At 41.1% G+C, this 23,897-nt stretch overlaps 1 protein-coding gene across 1 annotated transcript; it reads left to right on the top strand.

The window, feature by feature from the left end:
- Positions 1-1,484: 1,484 nt before the first annotated feature.
- Positions 1,485-19,248, top strand: LOC142177175 (uncharacterized). Its single transcript, XM_075245644.1, has 5 exons — positions 1,485-1,943; positions 2,088-2,257; positions 2,581-2,671; positions 2,768-2,957; positions 19,190-19,248. The coding sequence occupies exons 1-5, from the start codon at positions 1,485-1,487 to the stop codon at positions 19,246-19,248; spliced, it is 969 nt and encodes a 322-aa protein (XP_075101745.1).
- The last annotated feature ends 4,649 nt before the right edge of the window (positions 19,249-23,897 follow it).

Here is a 23,897-nt window from a genome sequence, read left to right as displayed (position 1 = left end):
TTTGGGTCATTATTGTTAGTTTCGAACTTTAATGGTTCCTGATATCTTCCTTGGAATTTATATGTTAGGAGTACTAAACTTATATTTTACAATGCTCTCAATTTTTTGACATATACCAACAATTTTTTTTTTTACAACTATTATTCGAGAATTCAATTTAAACAAAAACCAAACCTGTAGATGTCACCAAAAAGAGTCTTATATCATATCATGCAACCTGTCGCAATTTGTCATATAAGCTACTTTAACCGAATAAGATGCAAATATTTACCTTAAAAGGGATGCAATTTTGTGAGTATATATGATTTTTCATTTGTTTCATCTTCAATTCGTCAAATCAACATGTATTCCCTCTCACTTTAACCAGCTGATGAACTTCTTAGTTCCTGCTGTTCCGTCTTCTGTTTTTTCCTTCTTCCTTCGTTCCCGCCAATCTCTTTTGCCTTTTCACTCTCCTACTACACCACTAGGTGGTCACTTAGACATTACCAACCTCCTAATTAGGTAATGAGTTTGGTAAATTATTTATTTAGGTAAGTAAGCGAGTGGGTTAACACACACCCAAGAAAAGGAAAAAGCGCAGTGGATTAGCAAAGACGTTTTCTCCTTTTTCTTTGGAAGTACAATATTAGGAGGGTTAGTAGTTTATGCAATATAATTTAGATCTTAAGAGAAAGTCCATTTAGACAAAACCATATAGTACTATCAATAAACTTATGATTTAGGCCCCATAAATGAAATTAAAAGAGAAAAGAGAAAGAAAAGGACGTAACAACCGTTTGTATGAGAGGAGCTTCTTTTATTGTAATATAAAGACAAAGAACAAAGTCATTTCAGTGTAAGTGTAGAAATATTAAGTCCTAGTAGTAGTAATACATTGTGTACATATAGAAGTACATTAATTGTAACCATAGTTAATTAGTTAGACAGAAGTTAGTATTGGATTAAGTTAGTGAGTTAGGAAATAATATAAATTGTATATTTTCATTTTCTTTTGTTCAATAAGAAAATATCAGAGAGTTAGTTTCTCTCACAACCGACATTCTCTCTCTTTTGCTCTCCTTCATCTCAAGCTCCAATTTTTCTCTCAACATGGTCTCAAAGCTTCCGATCAGTGGTGATTGAGCTGGTAAATGAGCATTTGAGAGTGATATGTCAAGCAATTGATTGAATCCATTGAAGACCAATAGCAGACAAACCCTAATTTTCCGCCATTGATGGATTTGGGAGATTACTACATCTGCGAGTCAAAATCATCAATTTTTGGTGAGTTCTAGGTTAATCGGAGCAGTAATTGTTACTTCTCTTGTTGAAGTGACGAAAAGTCAACGCTGGTGACGACACCAACAGTGGACCACATAGAGTGATTCACTGATATTTATCCAAGGAATCCTTTATTTCTCCACCCGTCAGACACTCCAGGTTGTATTCTCATTCCTCAACAACTAACTAGAATTGAAAATTACACTGCTTGGAGTAACTCTATGAAAGTTGCACTGGTAGTAAAGAACAAATTAGATTTTATTGATGGTAGTTGTAAAAGGGAAGATTATAGAGGAGATTTAGTTCATGAGTGGGACATGTGTAATGCCTTTGTCTTGTCGTGGATCACAAATTCAGTTTCGAGAGAATTAACCAATGAATTGATATACTCATCTAATGCTTATAACGTCTGGGTGGATTTAAAAGAATGTTTTGATAAGAGGAATCTCACTAGAGTATATCAACTACATAGAGAGATTTATACAATGGTCCAGGGTACTTCGTCTGTTTCTGAGTATTTTTCAAAATTGAGGAATGTTTGGGATGAATATCTGTCTCTTGTTCCTTTTCCTGGAAGTGATAAGACCCATGCAGACCACATAGAGCAACAAAAGCTGATGCAATTTTTGATGGGGTTAAATGAGACTTACTCACAGTCTCGCAATCAAATTTTGATGACGGTTCCTAGTCCTTCCCTGAATCAAGATAATAATATAATCATGCTAGATGAAAGCCAGAGAATGCAATCAAATATGATAAATCATTGTGTTCAGATTCTCTAACAACTGGATTTGAATGACCCCACCATTCTTTTCTCTGTACAGGGGAATAAGTTCAAAAAGGCAAATATACTTTACTGTGATTACTGTCATATGAGAGGCCACAAAAGGGAGAATTTCTATAAGCTGGTTGGATACCCTGCCAATTCTAAGAACACTAAGAGAAGAACTTCTGATAGATTTCAACAAACTGGCAATGACAACAGGCTCTCATGGTGAATAATGCAAACTGTGATAACAACTCTGCTGCTCATAACTACAATTCACATCATGCTGATAATTACACCACTCTTGCTCATGGAATGACTATGCCTATCTTTACCTCGGAGCAATATCAACAGATTCTGTAACTGATCAATAAGGCACCACCTCCACAAGAGACAAATATCAACATGGTAGGTATACCTTCTTTCTTTAATAGTTGTTCAACTACAGACTGTGATACTACTCCTTGGGTGATAGATACAAGGGCAACAAATCACATAATTTCTAGCCTAAATCATCTGCTCAACTCAGAACTAATACTTCCAAACTGTAGTCAAGTTCACTTACCAAATGGTCAAACTACTTCTATCACACACATTGGTCCAGTGTCTTTGTTTCACAATATACTGACTAATGTGCTATATGTACCTTTTTTTAAGTATAATTTCTTATCCATTTCAAAACTAACTAAACAACTACAATGTTGTGTTGGTTTTTATCCTGATTTTTGTATCTTCCAGGACCTCTATAATGGAAAGGTGAGAGGGATTGGTAAGGAGAAGGATGGTTTATACTTACTTCAACCTGCTAAGAGACCTTCACCAGTTCAAGTTTCTATACCTTCAACTTCACTTGTTCCTTCACATCACTGCTTATCCTCTAGTGAGTCTGATTACTTCTCAATATGGCATCAAAGGCTTGGTCATGCATGTAGACACCTGATTTTTGACCCTCCCCGAGAATTTTCACATTTTTAGCATAAATATGTAATCTAGGTCTAATATACCTATTTTGGCTATTTTTGCTTTATTTCGTTGCAAAAAGAAAAATTACAAAAATATATATATAAACTTTTAGTTTATGTATTTCTCATAAACTTGAAAAATACAAAAAATAGTACCTTATTTTGTACTTTACATAATTTCGAAAATTATCAAAAAATATAGTTCTATTAATGTTTTGTAGTCATTTTAATTTTTGAAAAATACAAAAATATTACTTTATATTTTATCTTTATATGAAAACGAAAATTACAAAAAAAATAGTTTTATTAATATTTTGTAGCTATTTTAAATCTTGAAAAAATATTTAAAAAAGATATAGTTTTATTTTAAATATTAGTCTTATTTTGGTAGTTATTTTGCTTACATAGGATTAGTCGAACAACGTCGTGTTCTTATTCTCGGGTCCGGGCAAAAGAATAATATTCGGGTTCAAACTACCCGGTTTTAGGCCTAATTTTCGGACCTAGCCCATAATAATCCGAGTCCACCACACATGGGGGACACGCGTGGGGAACACGGACGGAACACGATACACTGGGAACCCCACCATGCGTGGGGGACACAAGTCTTGAACCCCACCATGCGTGGGGCTCATTTTTCTTGGCATTGGGTATCAAATACACGGGCAAACACAGAAGGAAAGGGGTGGACTTTGAAAATTTTGAAAGGGACTTGGAAAATTTTGAAGGGGGCACTATTCATTCATCTTCTCCAAAAGGAGAAGAACGAAAAACCCCTACTGGAAACGAGACCATCACTAGGCACCGTCCAAATACCTCCGTCAACAACCCGCCAACCCAAACCACCACCAAACGACCACCCCGTCTCCTCCCAAACTCCGTCAAACCAGTCCGGCGTCCACTATTCATCATCTTCCTCAAAGAAGAGGAAGGAACGAAAAACCTTAAGGACCCTACCCCAAAACCACCATCAACAACCCACCAGCACTCACGACCAACAGCGACAACCCACCAGCCCGTCGACCACTGCCAAACCACCACCAAATAGACCACCACCCAAACACCACCCTAAACCATCGTCAAACCTACCCAAAACCACCACGACCCTTCCACCTCCAGCTGCCTCACTCGTCATTACCCACTCCCTCACGTCGTCACTGCCCAAGCAGTCCAGCAAACACCACCTCCATCAACAACCCACCAGCAGTCGACCATCCTCCTGTCGGAACTCCCTTCGTCGACCACAAACGAAGCCCAGCTCCCGCTGCGTCGTCACTGCACAAGGTGACCATCCAGTCGTACCCCCCACTTCCAAACGACTGCATGCAACGTCCAGCCATGAACGACCCTCCCTCCTTGCCATGACTGACCGAAAACACACACACACACACCAGTTGAAGCTTAACCGTAAAACGTTCGAAAAGGTAGCCCAGAAGTTCTGTCCGGGGTGAGGTCCGTTGAGGTCATCTTTGGTTCGTCGAGGTCCGGTACGTCGAGGTTGTTGTCCGAGGTTTCGTCGCAGGTCCAACGCATCGGACGTTAATCTCAAGTAGGTCATCTCTGTCTGTATACCTCATATTTTCTGTTAGTAATATGTATATGTGATGTTTTAGGATACCATCCTAGTTCATGCGGATAGTGCGCGAATTGAGCGAGACATATATACATGATGTTTGCGAATGGCTATTTTTGTTAATTAACTCCGTATGGTATTGAAATTTGGCCGTGAACGTCTTTTTCCTTTGTTTCGTTTGCTTCAAGTAGTTATTTGACATTTTGGCTTCTTCATGTTTAGAGTGTTGTTATCCAAATATTTGTCATAATAGGGGAAAGGTGTTAATTATTTTAGTTTGTCTTAATAGTTGTTTATACATGTGGTAGTAAATGTTGAAATTATAGTAGCAATTTTAATTCCGCGGAAAAATACTCGTTTCATCAAATAAGTCCAATTTACAACCCATGACCTAGCAAAGTAGCAAAAAATGTAGTTATTTTTAGCCTTATCCTTTTCCTTTTTAAAAAAAAATAAAAGAAAAATAAAAAAACGATACGAGCTTCGTCAAATAAAAAATGTACAGATTGCGGAGCCCTCACAGAATATATGTATTAAATACTTAGATTCTGGGACGGGCCGTTTAGCAAATTTCACGGCCCTACCCAAAATAATAATGCGCTAGTTGCTTTAGGCGCGCCTTTAATAATGTTATCTCCCTAAAACTCGGGTGCACATTTATGTGACCCAAATCCAAATCTCAACGAAATCGAAATGTGTCTCTAATCACGGGTACATTGATTGTGACGTGGTCTGAGATGCATTTCCATGACGTTGCAAATTCTTTTTTTAAATAATGAATGAGACGAGCCTCGACAAACAAAAAATGCACAAGCTGCGGGGCCCTCTAAATGTATATATTAAAATACTTAGAATTCGGGACATGCCTTTTAGCGAATTTTATGGCCTTTCCCAAAAATAACAAGACACTAGTTGCTTTAGGCGCGCCTTTAATAATTTATTTTCCTTAACTCGGGTGCACATTTATGTGACCCAAATCCAAATCTCAACCGAGTCGAGATATGTCAAACAATTACGGGTGCATTGATGTAACATGGTTCGAGATATATTTCCATGACGTTGCAATTCTCGTAAAATAATAACAATAAGTAAGAAAGCGGTAAAAAGATAAAATTTTGCACATAAGTTCATATTTGCATAAAATCAGATAATCAAGCTGAATATAACAGTTGAGCGACCGTGCTAGAACCACGGAATTCGGGAATGCCTAACACCTTCTCCCGGGTTAACAGAATTCCTTATCCGGATTTCTGGTACGCAGACTGTAATATGGAGTCATTCTTTTCCTCGATTCAGGATTAAAATTGGTGACTTGGGACACCCTAAATCTCCCAAGTGGCGACTCTGAAATAAATAAACAAATCCCGTTTCGATTGTCCTTTAATTGGAAAAAACTCCCTACGTACCCTCGCGGGGGCGGAAAAAGGAGGTGTGACAGCTCTGGCGACTCTGCTGGGGATTGTACCCAGAACCACTTGTTCAAGGTTAGAAATTCGAGCTTAGATAAATTGTTATATTTGGTTTTATCTGATTTTTACATGTTTGAGCCTAATGTGCTAAATGCTGCTTTTACCGTTTTGATATTATTTGAACTGTACATATAAACTGTGCCGAAACCCTTCTCTTCTTACCTCCGGGGAGAAGCTCGCTGGTCGAGACTCCCTATTCTATTAGTGTCAATACCTAAAATAAGAAAGAGGCTGGATAAGTTACAAAGCCGGACGATCCCGCGGGTCCCCGGTACGTAGCCCCCTCCTCGACTCGAGTTGTCCGCTCGGGTACACAGTCTAGAACAAATACCTATGTTTGAACCTAGAATAACTCAGCTTCATGCCGGATCCCTAGTAGGAACGTTTATTTGCATCATGTGCATTTGACTTAGGGGACTCAACACAGGGGTTGGGTCCGTCTAGGACAAGCAACCTGAAAATAATAGACCATTTTTTGGCATCCTATGTGCTACCTGTTGTATTTATTCAAGGGTGAATGGGTCATTTGGCGGACCAATGATAGTTGAGGACAAAGGGCACTCCTTATCATGCTGATCACGTTAAATAAGAAAGTTGCACGATTTTTTAGATAAGCATGCTATTATGTTAATTAAGCACATGGGGAACATTGTGGAATTCAAGAAGCCTTGGTATTCCACATGTCCCCCACGCTTCATTTTTGGGAAAAGCACATGGGGACCATTTGTGGAATCCAAGAAGTCTTGGAATTCCCTATGTCCACCCACGCCACGTTTTTGAAAATAATAACATGGAGACCATTTGTGGAATCCAAGAAGTCTTGGAATTCCCCATGTCCCCCACGCTTCATTTTTGGGAAAAAGCACATGGGAAACATTTGTGGAATCCAAGAAGTCTTAGAATTCCCTATGTCCCCCATGCCACATTTTTGAAAATAATAACAAAATAATAATAAATAGAAAAAAGCATGAAAATTCAAAAAGATTTTGTATGTTGTCATCATTCTCCACAAATTAGAAAATAGTGAAAAAGATGAGTAAATAACAGTGTAGAGATCTAACTACTTATTTTTAAAAGAAAAAAAAACAAATGTCCAAGTAAGTGGTGAAACTCTGCCGAAATTTTGAAAAAAAAGAATGAATGTTTTATGTTTTACGTTTAGTTTGTTTGTTCGTTATGAATGGAAAATATGAATGAAAAATAATAGTTTGTTTATTTGCTGTAATAAAAAATAGTAATAATAATAAAAAAAAAACAGAAAATAGAAAATGGTCTTCTCAAAAATAGTTTATTTGCCCGAACTACGCGGGTTTGATTCTCACCGGATGTGAGATACGTAGGCAACCCTCATCGGGTCCAACCCCACCTTTTGCTAAAATTGCCAAAAACAAATAAATAAATAAAAAATATGTCAAAATTTTAATTTTGTCGTAAATAAGTCGGGTGATGCTGTTTTGTTAAAAATAGCCGAACGTTCCCAAAGGAACGCCGGAAGGCTGACCTTGCATAAACATCCACTCTTTGGGTCATTTTTAAGGTTTGGTCCAGTTGACCCACACAGTCTTAAAAATCCTCGTCCCCGAGACAAGGAAAGGTCGTGTTTGCAATATTGACTTTTCTAAATTCAAAAACGATAAAAAGAGTCATAAATAAGTCAGGTGATGTTGTTTTGTCATAAATAGCCGAATGTTCCCGAAAGGGACGCCGGAAGGCTAGCTTTGCATAAACAGCCACCTTTTGGGTCATGTTTAGGATTTTGGTCTAGTTGACCCACAGAGCCCTATAAATCTTCGTACCCGAGGCGCTGAAGGGCCGTGTTTGCAACACCAGGTTTTTATTGTAATTTGAAAAAGAAAAAAAAAACAAAGAGTCAGCGGTCAGGTGAATACCGTTTGGATTTTTAGTCAAAATAAGCCGAGCCAGCTTCGGCAGTGTCTTAAACCGTTCTTGTCGAAATAGCCTTAGAGTATCTTTCAGTTGTCGAAAGGCTATTTTCGTAAAAGAATGGACAAGTGTGTAAAGTGTCATAAAATAATCCTCCCCGGCCTCAAAATTCATGTGAAATTTGGAAGGGGCCACATTTGCAAAAATAACCGTTTGGTTGCATTTGTCAAAACGGGGAAAGAAACTGGCCGTTTGTAAATCTTTTTATTAGAATATGTGGGTTGTTTGATTTTCCAGCTTGTAGGTCATCTTCAAACCTTTGAAATCCAGTTTGTTTTAACATGAAAATTGAAAAAAAAAATGTTTAGCATTGTTTATCTTTTATTGGGTCACGAACTACGCAAGGTCTGATTCATGCGGGGTCATGATACGTAGGCAATCTCCATAAGATTCGACCACAACAAAAAAAAATGAAAAAAGAGAAAAATGAAAAAAAAAAGAGAAAAAAAATCGGAAAAAAAATCGAAGAAAAAGAAAGAAAAAAAAAAAGATGTTGTTAGTAATGGGGACCGACTGAGTCCATTCTAACCTGTTTTGTTTTGAATCACAAAGAAAGAAGGTGGTTGGTTTGTGGTAAGCCGGACAATGACACTCAGAATCCTTTACTTGCACCTCATGATACACACTCTGCGGGGAACAGGCCAGATAAAAGAAGCACTCGAATCCTATTGGGAACTTGTTGACGGAGGTTGATGATATTGAAGCTTGTAATAGTCTTGGCAGTATTGATGCGAAGCTCAGTGGCTAAGATGCCAGTTTTGATAAAGTGGGAGGACGCTTCGTTCCTTGGTTAGCAAGAGAGAAGCTTGTGGTGGTTTATTTTGTTGTTATTTCTGTTGACCGGATTATTCATAGGGTTGTAGTCCGGATATTGTCTTATATCAAACTTTCTTTTCTTTGTCATAGCGGTTTGTTTAAGTTCTGTCCAGTTTGTTTTAGGATTTTATTCTGGTTTGTTTTGTTTGTCTTGTTATTCGAACCATTCCACCGGTAGTCTAAAGCAAATCCGGTCTTTTATTATTTCCAGTCATCTTTTTGTTTAGTCCTTTTATCATTTTTGTTTAGTGCCGATTCTCGTGATATGACATGCGCACACAGTTTGGGCCTAATCTTAAAAGTTGATCATAAAATCCCGGAAAGGTGATCAGAACATTTAAAGAAAATAAGGACGGTTTGAGATTATTCAGAGCTCGATTCATATGGAACTAGGGCAAGTTAAATACAAAGAAAACCGTTAAAAGCAAAGATTCGTCAAATTGGCATGAGGGTCGTTCATAATAATGAAAGTGAGAGTGTCGTCCAACGGTGTTTAGAAATGACAAACGAAAAGCAAATGTTGAATATAATTGTCAAAGTCCAGCACCATCAGAAGAGACTGCAGATCTTTGTTTAATTATGTTGTTTGCACTGGGCATGTTTTGAAGACTGGAATGACGAAGACATTTTGTTCTGCTACCTAAACACTTTATCCTTCGTTAACCCCTTTTGAGCCTTATTGTTTTTCTTTCGTACCCTTCGTTCGGAATTAGTAGCAACGAATAGAAAACGCAAGGGCGGCAAGTAAACAAAAGAAAAGAAAGAAAGAGAAGAAAGAAAAGAAAAATGATAACAAAAAAAAAACAAAAGAAAGTCAGAAGAAAAAGAGGAATTGTGAACTACGTTTGACCTGATTCCTCAAAGAGGATACGTAGGCGCTTCACGACTCGGTCATAGTTTTGAAAAAAAATCAATCAATTAAGATATCCCCAAGCAAGAAACTGGGGCAGAGGTTGCGTTCGTTGTAAATAAATCTAATTCCGAAGGTTGTAACTAATAACCCAAAATTAATGCATTTTTTTAGCCTTTAATACCCTTTTTTCTAGCCCTATCCAAAACCCACATTACGGTCCAAAGAAAGACCTTCTGATCAGTCTTCAAAAGATGCCAAGTCAGACAAATGAAGAGTCTTACCGACGAACCTAACATTCTGTTCCACAACAGAAAGGACTCTAATCTCCAACAGAAAGAGTCATACCGGCAACACTCCAAATCCCTAGCTGGAAAGTGATACAAATGAGATAGTCTCATCGGTGAAAACCTTCACATGCACCATAAGGCGATGAAAGCTGAGAGAAAAACCAAAAATGAGAGAGACTTGATAGTGAAAACCCTTCCGGCACTACAAGTCGAATAGGATTGAGAATCAGATGAGGAATTGCCAATGGAAGATATTGAAAGACGATTGATGGCGGAGGATAGGCCACATGTGCATGTCATGACCATTAGAGTCGGTGTCTGCGTTTGATAGGTTTTTATTTATAGTTTTCTTTTGTCAAAGAGTCATCTTTTTCCTTTGTCTTTTATTCAGTTCCCCTTTTGTTTATCTCTCTCCTTTCATAGAAACATTCCCCAGTAGAGTCTGTTTGGTCAGAACCAGTGGGAAATGACTTCGAAATAGGCCATCAGCTTTCCAATTATACAAGACGGGATCTGACTAGTACACCCAAGTGGTATAGGTCAGGAAGGAACAGGCGCAGAACCCGTGTCAAGAAAGGTATCCTCATCAAGATGAGATTGATAAAAAGGATGGGACAGTGTCAGTAATTAATATCATCCCCAGCAAGATTTGATAGCATAATGCTGGGAAAGGAGAAAGAGGAAACCATCCCCGACAAGAGTGGCATGACCGCTTACCATGTTTTTAAACTAACAAAATTTTCTTTGATTTAGAAACAGGGAAAATGAACGTTATTGATGGCGGAAAGACAGGCCATAAAGAAAATCATCACACCGGGGCAGAAAATTTTCTCATTATGAAAATTTTCTTGAAGGCAGGTACCCATTTGGGGAAAAAGAAAGATAACACCAGTCTCAAGGGAGCTGGTCTTTGAACTCGTGTTATCCCCAAGTATTAATAAAGGAAGCTGAATCCCCAGCGGACCGAACAAAAAAGACTGAAGCTTGTGTTTGGAAAGGCAAACGGCCAGTGTCGCTCCCAGCAGGCTTCAGAAGGGTGGAGCACCAATTTTGAAGGAATGAAAATCCTCCAGCAGTGTTATCCTCAACAGCGTTATCCCTAGCTCATAACATTTTATCCCCCGACAGGTAAGTAAATAATTCCTCAGCAGTGTTATCCCCAACAAGTTTTGAGGTAGGAAATTTTCAAGTTTTAATGATAGTTCGGGTTCATCCGCCCTCGAATAGGATATGTCGGGTTCATCCGCCCTCGAATAGGATATGACGGGTTCATCCACCCTCGAATAGGATATGTCGGGTTCATCCGCCCTCGAAACAGGATATGTCGGGTTCATCCGCCCTCAAATAGGATAGTTCGGGTTCATCCGCCCTTAAAACAGGATATGCTGGGTTCATCCGCCCTCAAAACAGGATATGTTGGGTTCATCCGCCCTCAAAACAGGATATGCTGGGTTCATCCGCCCTCAAAACAGGATATGCTGGGTTCATCCGCCCTCAAAACAGGATATGCTGGGTTCATCCGCCCTCAAAACAGGATATGCTGGGTTCATCCGCCCTCAAAACAGGATATGCTGGGTTCATCCGCCCTCAAAACAGGATATGCTGGGTTCATCCGCCCTCAAAACAGGATATGCTGGGTTCATCCGCCCTCAAAACAGGATATGCTGGGTTCATCCGCCCTCAAAACAGGATATGCTGGGTTCATCCGCCCTCAAAACAGGATATGCTGGGTTCATCCGCCCTCAAAACAGGATATGCTGGGTTCATCCGCCCTCAAAACAGGATATGCTGGGTTCATCCGCCCTCAAAACAGGATATGCTGGGTTCATCCGCCCTCAAAACAGGATATGCTGGGTTCATCCGCCCTCAAAACAGGATATGCTGGGTTCATCCGCCCTCAAAACAGGATATGTCGGGTTCATCCGCCCTCAAAACAGGATATGCTGGGTTCATCCGCCCTCAAAACAGGATATGCTGGGTTCATCCGCCCTCAAAACAGGATACGCCGGGTTCATCCGCCCTCGAACAGGATATGTCGGGTTCATCCGCCCTCGAACAGGATATGTCGGGTTTCATCCGCCCTCAAATAGGATAGTCCGGGTTCATCCGCCCTCAAATAGGATAGTCCGGGTTCATCCGCCCTCGAATAGGATATGTCGGGTTCATCCGCCCTCGAACAGGATAGTTCGGGTTCATCCGCCCTCGAATAGGATAGTTCGGGTTCATCCGCCCTCAAATAGGATATGTTGGGTTCATCCGCCCTCAAATAGGATAGTCCGGGTTCATCCGCCCTCAAATAGGATATGTCGGGTTCATCCGCCCTCGAATAGGATTTTATTTTCAAAGTTGTTGTTGGAGACAGGCGCCCACCTGAATAACGAGAGGAATACTTTTTTGTCTGTTCATTTCACATATTAGGCGCCCACCTGTATAACAAGGGAATACATTTCGTGTCTTTACCATTAGGCGCCCACCTGTATAACAAGGGAATACATTCCACGCCTTTACCAATAGGAGATGCACTTCCTAAGTCTAGTTTTGCCAATAGGAGAAGCACTTCCTAAATTTATTTTTATCCATAGGAGACACACTTCCTAAGTTAAGTTTCACCAGTAGGAGACGCACTTCCTAAAAATAGTTTCACCAATAGGAGACGCACTTCCTAAGCTAAGTTTCACCAATAGGAGACGCACTTCCTAAATTAAGTTTCACCAAGAGGAGACGCACTTCCTAAGTTAAGTTTCACCAGTAGGAGACGCACTTCCTAAGAATAGTTTCACCAATAGGAGACGCACTTCCTAAGATAAGATTCACCAAGAGGAGACGCACATCCTAAGATGAGATTCACCAAGAGGAGACGCACATCCTAAGTAAGTTTCACCAATAGGAGACGCACTTCCTAAGATAAGTTTCACCAGTAGGAGACGCACATCCTAAGTAAGTTTCACCAATAGGAGACGCACTTCCTAAGAATAGTTAAACCAGTAGGAGACGCACTTCCTAAGTTAATTTCACCAAGAGGAGACACACATCCTAAGCAAGTTTCACCAAGAGGAGACGCACTTCCTAAGAATAATTTTACCAATAGGAGACGCACTTCCTAAGTTAGTTTCACCAATAGGAGACGCACTTCCTAAGTTAATTTAACCAAGAGGAGACGCACATCCTAAGTAAGTTTCACCAATAGGAGACGCACTTCCTAAGATAAGTTTCACCAAGAGGAGACGCACATCCTAAGCAAGTTTCACCAAGAGGAGACGCACTTCCTAAGAATAATTTTACCAATAGGAGACGCACTTCCTAAGTTAGTTTCACCAATAGGAGACGCACTTCCTAAGTTAATTTAACCAAGAGGAGACGCACATCCTAAGTAAGTTTCACCAATAGGAGACGCACTTCCTAAGATAAGTTTCACCAAGAGGAGACGCACATCCTAAGCAAGTTTCACCAAGAGGAGACGCACTTCCTAAGAATAATTTTACCAATAGGAGACGCACTTCCTAAGTTAGTTTCACCAATAGGAGACGCACTTCCTAAGAATAATTTCACCAGTAGGAGACGCACTTCCTAAGCAAGTTTCACCAATAGGAGACGCACTTCCTAAGATAAGTTTCACCAAGAGGAGACGCACTTCCTAAGAATTATTTCACCAATAGGAGACGCACTTCCCAAGTAAGTTTTACCAATAGGAGACGCACTTCCTAAGAACAGTTTTTTCCCAATAGGAGACGCACTTCCTAAGTTTATTGTACTCACAGGAGACGCACTTCCTTAAGTTTATTTTACCCAATAGGAGACGCACTTCCTTAAAGTTTAATTTTGCCCATAGGAGACGCATTTCCTAAGTTTACTTTTACCCCATAGGAGACACACTTCCTAAATTAAGATTTCACGCATAGGAGACGCACTTCCTAAATTATTTTCATTCATAGGAGACGCACTTCCTAGTTCAAAATCATTAAGGTTTCACCCATAGGAGACGCACTTCCTAAGACTATTTTACCCCTAGGAGACGCACTTCCTAAGTTTAATTTCATGCATAGGAAACGCACTTCCTGAATTAAGTTTTCTTTATTAGGAGACGCACTTCCTAGTTTGGCTTTTCAGATTATATTTTATTTCAGGAGATGCACTTCCGGAATTGAGATTTCACCCTTAGGAGATGCACTTCCTAGTTTGATTCATTTTAAGTTTGACCATAGGAGACACAATTCCTAGTCCAGTTTTTTTGAAGTTTACCCGTAGGAGACGCACTTCCTAATCAAGGTCTTTCAAATTTTTTAGGAGACGCACTTCCTAAATCGAGATTTTATTCATAGGAGACGCACTTCCTAGTTCTAGTCACTGAAGTTTTTACCCTTAGGAGACGCACTTCCTAGTTTAGCTCATTCCGATTCAACCATAGAAGAAGCACTTTCTAGTTTGAGTCATTGAGGTTTTTATTTTAGCAGACACATTTGCTAGCAAGAGTTTTGGTTTTACTCGTAGGAGATGCACATCCTAGCCTAGTCTTTAGTTTACTCTCATCATTGCATCAGTAGGGTAAGTGAGTTACAATTTTGCTAACGACTCACAAATCATCCCAGTACAAACTGGGTTAGGAAATTTTCGTTTGTTTTGTTTGTTTTGGTTGTCAGGAGCCTGCCTGTAGAGCGGAGGTTGTTGTATGTCGAAGATTGAAGAAGTCAGGAGTCCGCCTGTAGAACAGAGGATAAAGCAGTAACCCACTGGAAGGCAGAAGGCTACAACAGAAATCTCCAGCATTCAATCCAAGTTGTAAATGGCAGAAGCTCGCCTCAAGAATGCGAGTCAACAATCTGAGATGATCAACAGAAGCTAGTCACGAAAAAAAAAGAAAAAAAAGAAAAGAAAAAGGAATCCAAAGTATGGAAGTAGAGAACATATGTGGTCTGCTCGTGAACTAGCACCTACAACTAGCAAGTATCAAGGTTCAAGTCCAAAGTCTGTATGAAGCACCATTCAAGACTCAAGCTCAAGTTTTAGAAAACTTAAAGATAGGAATCCTTGTACCTAGTAGCTGATAGGCTTAGTTAGTCTTTTTCAGTTTTCATTTTTGATGTAATGACAGGACCGCGGACCGAAACCTCAACGGAACGGCACCTCGATCGGCTCTTCACCTCGGTACACTCTACCATCTCTCATTTCCGAACTACACGTGGCCTGATTCCTGTATAACCAAGGATATGTAGGCAGCTCAGATACCAGGGCTCGGTCACAATCCCTTCCTTTCCTTAATGTAGTCCCTCCAAATAATGGTCGGGTCAAAAACATGTCTAGTCGTTCTTTGTCGGAAAACTCTTCGTGTTTCCAGTCAAAGAGGGGCAGCTGTAGACACCTGATTTTTGACCCTCCCCGAGAATTTTTACATTTTTAGCATAAATATGTAATCTAGGTCTAATATACCTATTTTGGCTATTTTTGCTTTATTTCGTTGCAAAAAGAAAAATTACAAAAATATATATATAAACTTTTAGTTTATGTATTTCTCATAAACTTGAAAAATATAAAAAATAGTACCTTATTTTGTACTTTACATAATTTCGAAAATTACCAAAAAATATAGTTCTATTAATGTTTTATATTCATTTTAATTTTTGAAAAATACAAAAATATTACTTTATATTTTATCTTTATATAAAAACGAAAATTACAAAAAAATAGTTTTATTAATATTTTGTAGCTATTTTAAATCTTGAAAAAATATTTAAAAAAGATATAGTTTTGTTTTAAATATTAGTCTTATTTTGGTAGTTATTTTGCTTACATAGGATTAGTCGAACAACGTCGTGTTCTTATTCTCGGGTCTGGGCAAAAGAATAATATTCGGGTTCAAACTACCCGGTTTTAGGCCTAATTTTCGGACCTAGCCCATAATAATCCGAGTCCACCACACATGGGGGACACACGTGGGGAACACGGACGGAACACGACACACGGGGAACCCCACCACGTGTGGGGGACACAAGTCTTGAACCCCACCACGCGTGGGACTCATTTTTCTTGGCACTGGGTATCAAATACACGGGCAAACACAGAAGGAAAGGGGTGGACTTTGAAAAATTTGAAAGGGACTTGGAAAATTTTGAAGGGGGCACTATTCATTCATCTTCTCCAAAAGGAGAAGAACGAAAAAACCCTACTGGAAACGAGACCATCACCAGGCACTGTCCAAACACCTCCGTCAACAACCCGCCAACCCAAACCACCACCAAACGACCACCCCGTCTCCTCCCAAACTCCGTCAAACCAGTCCGACGACCACTATTCATCATCTTCCTCAAAGAAGAGGAAGGAACGAAAAACCCTAAGGACCCTACCCCAAAACCACCATCAACAACCCACCAGCACTCACGACCAACATCGATAACCCACCAGCCCGTCGACCACTGCCAAACCACCACCAAACAGACCACCACCCAAACACCACCCTAAACCATCGTCAAACCTACCCAAAACCACCACGACCCTTCCACCTCCAGCTGCCTCACCCTTCATTACCCACTCCCTCACGTCGTCACTACCCAAGCAGTCCAGCAAACACCACCTCTGTCAACAACCCACCAGCAGTCGACCATCCTCCTGTCCGAACTCCCTTCGTCGACCACAAACGAAGCCCAGCTCCTGCTGCGTCATCACTGCCCAAGGTGACCATCCAGTCGCACCCCCCACGTCCAAACGACTGCCTGCAACGTCCAGCCATGAACGACCCTCCCTCTTTGCCATGACTGACCGAAAAAACACACACACACCCCAGTTGAAGCTTAACCGTAAAACGTTCGAAAAGGTAGCCCAGAAGTTCTGTCCGGGGCGAGGTCCGTTGAGGTCGTCTTTGGTTCGTCGAGGTCCGGTACGTCGAGGTTGTTGTCCGAGATTTCGTCGCAGGTCCAACGCATCGGACGTTAATCTCAAGTAGGTCATCTCTGTCCGTGTCCCTCATATTTTCTGTTAGTAATATGTATATGTGATGTTTTAGGATACCATCCTAGTTCATGCGGATAGTGCGCGAATTGAGCGAGACATATATACATGATGTTTGCGAATGGCTATTTTTGTTAATTAACTCCGTATGGTATTGAAATTTGGCCGTGAACGTCTTTTTCCTTTGTTTCGTTTGCTTCAAGTAGTTATTTGACATTTTGGCTTCTTCATGTTTAGAGTGTTGTTATCCAAATATTTGTCATAATAGGGGAAAGGTGTTAATTATTTTAGTTTGTCTTAATAGTTGTTTATACATGTGGTAGTAAATGTTGAAATTATAGTAGCAATTTTAATTCCGCGGAAAAATACTCGTTTCATCAAATAAGTCCAATTTACAACCCATGACCTAGCAAAGTAGCAAAAAATGTAGTTATTTTTAGCCTTATCCTTTTCCTTTTTAAAAAAAATAAAAGAAAAATAAAAAAAACGATACGAGCTTCGTCAAATAAAAAATGTACAGATTGCGGAGCCCTCACAGAATATATGTGTTAAATACTTAGATTTCGGGACGGGCCGTTTAGCAAATTTCACGGCCCTACCCAAAATAATAATGCGCTAGTTGCTTTAGGCGCGCCTTTAATAATGTTATCTCCCTAAAACTCGGGTGCACATTTATGTGACCCAAATCCAAATCTCAACGAAATCGAAATGTGTCTCTAATCACGGGTACATTGATTGTGACGTGGTCTGAGATGCATTTCCATGACGTTGCAAATTCTTTTTTTTAATAATGAATGAGACGAGCCTCGACGAACAAAAAATGCACAAGCTGCGGGGCCCTCTAAATGTATATATTAAAATACTTAGAATTCGAGGACAGACCGTTTAGCGAATTTTACGGCCTTTCCCAAAAATAACAAGACGATAGTTGCTTTAGGCGCGCATTTAATAATTTATTTTACTTAACTCGGGTGCACATTTATGTGACCCAAATCCAAATCTCAACCGAGTCGAGATATGTCAAACAACTACGGGTGCATTGATGTAACGTGGTTCGAGATATGTTTCCACGACGTTGCAATTCTCGTAAAATAATAACAATAAGTAAGAAAGCGGTAAAAAGATAAAATTTTGCACATAAGTTCATATTTACATAAAATCAGATAATCAAGCCGAATATAACAGTTGAGCGACCGTGCTAGAACCACGGAACTCGGGAATGCCTAACACCTTCTCCAGGGTTAACAGAATTCCTTATCCGGATTTCTGTTACGCAGACTGTAATATGGAGTCATTCTTTTCCTCGATTCAGGATTAAAATTGGTGACTTGGGACACCCTAAATCTCCCAAGTGGCGACTCTGAAACAAATAAACAAATCCCGTTTCGATTGTCCTTTAATTGAAAAAAATTCCCTACGCCCCCTCGCGGGTGCGGAAAAAGGAGGTGTGACAATGCACCAGCTGCTGTCCTCCAGAAAATTCCAATGTTGAAGGGTCATCTATGTAATGTTTGTCCTTTAGTAAGGCAAACTAGATTTTATTTTCCTACTAGGGTGTCAAATACTATATCTCATTTTGAACTTGTACACATGGATATATGGGGTCCATATAGACATTGTACCTATAATGGTTTTAGATTTTTCCTTATCATTATTTATGACTATTCTAGAATGACTTGGGTCTATTTGATGAGATAAAAAAGTGATGCTATTGTTTTGATCAAGAACTTCTTTGCCTTGATTAAAAATTCATTCTCTGCCTCTATTAAAATTGTTAGATCTGATAATGGCCTTGAATTCTTTAATTCTCACTGTCTTAATCTCTTTAACTCATCTGGGGTAATTTATCAAAGCTCTTGTGTTAGCACTCCACAATAAATGGGGTGGCTGAAAGGAAGCAAAGGCACTTGCTTGAAATGGCAAGAGCTCTTAGATTCCAAGCCTATTGTTACGGGCTTAACTCCAGTAAGCTACGTGCAGACAACTAGACTGCCCTTATGCTGCTGTTAGCTTCAGTCCTAACCCAAAATAAGCACAAATTCGTGATTAAGGAATAGAAAGCGCTCAATACACAAGGCTGGAAAGATAATGAAGTAAAACACACACAAGAGCTTGGAGGCCAAGGTCAATTTTCTGATTTACTTGATATACAAAAGAAAGTACAAGCTAAGTATGTGAGATCTACCTTCTAACAAGGCCTAAGCATATCTATTTATACATAAAATGTCCACTGATAGGTATTGTTGGCAGTGGACCTGTCCAGCTGTGTGTCACAACTTTCTGCTGGCACATCTGACTTCCATCATTGTGTTGGCAGACTTTCTGCCAGTGGCCCCGTCCAACTGCTGTGCACTAATTCCTGTTGGCCCAGATTAACTCCCCTGATTGTGTTGACAGATTATGGTCTTACCCGACTGTGCAACACTTGTTTTTGTTGGTAGAGAAAGTGGCTGCCATGATTGTCCTGACGGGCCGTGGGACCGTGTCTTCCATGTGCAAAGATTCCCTGGCTTTTGGCAGCCAGGTTTAACTCGGCTTGTGGCCCCTTATTTGGCAGGTGGGCACACTCCCCCCCACTTAAAATGGCAACGACCTCGGCGCCACAAAGTTTCAAGTAATCATGGACTTGATCTTTGAACTGCCAAAGATCCTCGTACTTTTCCCATGAAGCCTCCTCGGGTGATTGTCCCTTCTAATGAACGAGGAATTGGGCACTTGAATTGCCCCAACCTTTTCCTCAAACCAATTGATGGTCGATAATCGCCTCAACTTTCTTGTCAATGGCCGATGGGGTGATGAAAATTTGAGCTCGGCTGGACTGCCCCCGCTCCGTGTCATCCTTGTCTTCATGGTATGGCTTGAGTTGGCTAGCATGGAAAACGGGATAAATCTTCAAATGATGAGCATGTCCAGCTTAAAGGAAATCTTGCCAACCTTGGCAGTGATTTCGAATGGCCCTTCGTAGCGCCGAATCAGGCTTTGATTGAGGCCCCTCAATGATTTGAACTGCCGGGGATTGAGTTTCACCATCACCTTATCCCCAATTCGGTAGTTCACCTGACACTTTTTCCGATTACTGAACTTTTTCATTTTGCAGGCAACTTTGTCTAGATAAGATCTTGCCATATCCATTTGCTCCTCCCAAGCTTTTGCCATATGAAACGCCCCTGAGTTCCTTAACTCTGCACCCATGGGCAACGACTGGGGAGTGTTAGGTTGCTGTCCCGTTGCAAGCTCGAAAGGTCTCCTCCCGGTTGATTCACTACGCTGTAAGTTGTATGAAAACTGGGCAATGTCAAGTAGCTTGGCCCAATCTTTTTGATTAGCACTAACATAGTGCCTCAAATAAAGCTCCAAGAGCGCATTGATCCTCTCCGTTTGGCCATCCGTTTGTGGATGAATACTAGAGGAGAAATGTAACTCCGATCCCAACAAGTTGAACTACTCCCTCCAAAAGGCACCGATGAACCGAGGATCACGATCGCTTATGATGTGTTTTGGGATGCCCCAGTGTTTTACTACATCCCTTAGGAACAAGAGTGTTGCTTCTTTGGCTTTACAATTAGCGGTGGTGGCAGTAAAGGTTGCGTACTTTGAGAATCGATCGACCACCACCATAATTGTGCCAAAGCCTTCTGAGTTTGGCAAGCACGTAATAAAGTCCATTGTGACACTATCCCATGGTTTTTCTGCCATCGGTAATGGCTCAAGTAAGCCTCCCGGTACATTGTGTTCAACCTTGTCTTGTTGGCACACAAGACATGTTCGGACGTAAATGTCAATATCATCCCTCATATGTGGCCAATAATATGATGACTCCAATAGCGGCAAGGTGCGCTTTTGGCCTGGATGTCCTACCCAAACAGTGTCGTGTCCCTCTTTGATCAATGTGCGCCTAAGATTTCCCCACCTAGGAACAAAGATACGCCTACCGGTAGTGTAAAAAAACCCATCTTCAACCCAAAACTTCTTTGTCTTGCCTTGGCTGGCCAAGTTAAGGAGTTGCTTCGCCACCGGATCATGCTACATTCCTTGCTTGATTGCATCAAAAATATCACTGTTGGTTGTGCTAACAATTGGTGCCAGCACTGCCTTCCGACTCAATGCGTCGGCAACAACATTGGTTTTCCCCAGTTTATACTCCAATGAATAATCAAACTCCGCCAAGAAGTCTTGCCACCGTGCTTGTTTAGGTGACAACTTCTTTTGGGACTGGAAATAACTTATCACCACGTTATCCGTTTTGACAATAAAATAAGCTCCCAACAAATAATGATGCCAGGTTCTAAGGCAATGAACCACTGTCGTCATCTTCTTTTCTTGGTCAGTATAACGACGCTCAGCATTGTTCAATTTTCTGCTCTCGAAGGCTATTGGATGGCCCCCTTGCATTAGGACGCCACTAATAGCAAAATCAGATGCATCCGTGTGGACCTCAAAGACTTTAGAAAAGTCGGGCAAAACCAAGACATGATCCTCCATAATTGCTGATTTGAGACCCTCGAATGCTCCTTGACACAAATCAGTCCATTCCCAAGAGTGATCCTTCTTCAGCAAATCTGTGAGCAGAGCCGCAATTGCTGAGTAGCCAAAAATGAATCGCTGGTAATAATTTGCAAGGCCAAGAAAGAACCGTAGCTCGGGTACTTTTGTTGGGGCCTCCCAATATCTAATCATCGCGACCTTGTTGCTATTCATCCGAATCTGTCCTTGACTGATTGTATGCCCCAAAAATTTAACTTGGGGCTGGGCACAAGAACACTTTTCCCTCTTCACGAACAAGTCATTTTCCCTTAGAACTTGGAAAACTTTGCGGAGGTGATCAAGATGTTCCTCCATGCAGCTACTATAAATTACAATGTCATCAAGATAGATGACCACAAACTGATCTAAAAAGGGGTGGAACAGCTTGTTCATCAACGTGTAGAAAGTAGTGGGGCCATTGGTTAAGCCAAACGGCATTACCAACCATTCAAAAGCTCCATAGCGCGTCACACAAGTCGTCTTTGGTTTATCTCCTTCGGCTATCCGGACTTGATTTCCTCAAATCCATCTTGCTAAACACTTTGGCTTGGCCAAGACAATCAAATAGATCCGCTATCAAGGGGATTGGATATTTGTTCTTTACCGTGACTTTGTTGAGAGCACGATAGTCTATGCACAATCGTAATGACCCATCTTGTTTCTTTTGGAACAAGACTGGTGCTCCAAATGGTGCCTTTGACGGATGAACATGTCCCGCGTCGAGCAGCTCCTTCAGTTGCTTTCTCAATTCCTCAAATTCTGGAGGTGCCATGCGATACGGACCCATGGCAGGTGGCTTTGCTCCCGGAATCAGCTCAATCTGATGATCAACTTCCCTATGTAGTGGCAAACGTTTGGGAAGATCTTCTGGCATGACATCCTTGTTCTCATTGAGAACCTGCTGCACACATGGAGGCAAGGCTTCGTCAACCTTGCCCTCTTCGATCTCTGTTACAGCAGCAAGAAATATGGGTTCGCCTCTCTTGAAGCCTTTTACAATCTGCATTGCGGACAATTGGTTCAACACTTGTGGCACTCAAACAGTAGGTACCACACAAGGACCTCTTGGATCCCAAATATAAATTTGGTTAAGACTAGGGGAAATTCATGCTAGGACTTCATCCCAATAGTCCAAACCCAACACAATATCAAACACATCCATGGGAGTGACAAAGAAACTCGCACTCCCCTGCCAAGCTCCCAAGTTGAGCGGCACATTACGGGCAACTCCATTCACGTTTGTGAGGTCGGCATTGACTGTTTTCAACATAGAATTGTTGGGACTAAAAACAAGGCCAAGTGACTTAGCCTTGGCTTCAGTCACAAAGTTGTGCGTCGCACCTGTGTCCACCATAATCCGAACAGGTTGTCTGTTCAATTTTGCATCCACGAACAGTGATCCTTTCTGCCTTAATTTGGGCTCCTTGCCCATCATAGCACTAAGCATCATGTGGCCAAGATGAGCCATATCCTGTCTCCCTTGAGCAGCAGCGTCGCCTGCTTGCGTACTAGTTCTGATTGCCTCCGTTCAGCTGCAATTAAGGCACTGAGTTTGCCCAAAGAAGGGCAATCTTTGTAGCCATGACTAGGGTCCTTGCAAAGATAGCAGCCATTGCAAGGAAATGCCTTCTTTCTTTCATTGTATTTGTCACACCAATGAGAAGTACAGTTGCCTTCTCCTTTGAAATCACGACCGGTTGTAGCAACTTGCTTGCCTTTATCATGATATCCACGGTCTCCGGCAGGTTTCGTGGGCTTGCTCTTTGCATACTTTGCCTTGGCGGCATCTGTCCTAAAATTATTCAAGGACTCCGCCACAACAATAGCTTCATCGACGTCTTTGACTTGACGTTGCTGCAACTCTTGTTTGGCCCAGTTTTGAAGGCCATCCATGAAGTAAAATAACAAGTCATCACTTATCATGTTGGAAATCTGTAGAATGAGCTTTGTGAATTCCTTCACATACTCACCAATGGAAGTTGTTTGCTTTAGCTCTCTCAACTTCCGACGAACCTCATTGACAACGTTTTGAGGATAAAATTGTCGCTTCAGCTCGAACTTGAACTGCTCCCAATTGTTGATGGAGCAAGTGCCTTTCTCCATCTCAGACTTCTTCCTCCACCACCAAAGTATGGCGGTGTCAGTTAAGTACATGGTTGCTTCCCGGATCTTCACAGCCTCATCAACGATATTGAGGTGTTCATAGTAGTCCTCCATCTTCCAAATGAAGTTCTCAACATCTTGAGCATTCCTCTCGCCTCTAAACTCTTTGGGTTTAGGGCCCTCGATTTTGGTTTCTCGAACCATCACCGAACCAGTTCCACTGGCAAGCCTTAATGCCTCCAGTTGTCGCTTCAGGACTTCAACTTCCCTATGCAACCCTGATACAGCCTCGGTCAGCTTGAGCTCAAGGTTGGTCAGTCCTTCCTTGTGATCCTTGGTTAGTTGATCTAAAGCTTCCTTGACGTCTCCCAGATCCTCTAAGGTAGTGGACTCAAGCG

Source organism: Nicotiana tabacum, chromosome 3, assembly GCF_000715075.1.
Source record: "Nicotiana tabacum cultivar K326 chromosome 3, ASM71507v2, whole genome shotgun sequence".
Classification (NCBI taxonomy): domain Eukaryota; kingdom Viridiplantae; phylum Streptophyta; class Magnoliopsida; order Solanales; family Solanaceae; genus Nicotiana; species Nicotiana tabacum.
This window is presented reverse-complemented; position numbering and strand designations above follow the sequence as displayed.

Excerpts from the sequence above, each read along its gene's own strand:
- LOC142177175 (XM_075245644.1), top strand. The coding sequence starts at position 1,485 with ATGAAAGTTGCACTGGTAGTAAAGAACAAATTAGATTTTATTGATGGT. Across the intron at positions 2,672-2,767 it reads TACTGACTAATGTGCTATAT|GACCTCTATAATGGAAAGGT; the intron begins GTACCTTTTTTT and ends TGTATCTTCCAG. Across the intron at positions 2,958-19,189 it reads TCAAAGGCTTGGTCATGCAT|ACTTTCTGCCAGTGGCCCCG; the intron begins GTAGACACCTGA and ends TTGTGTTGGCAG.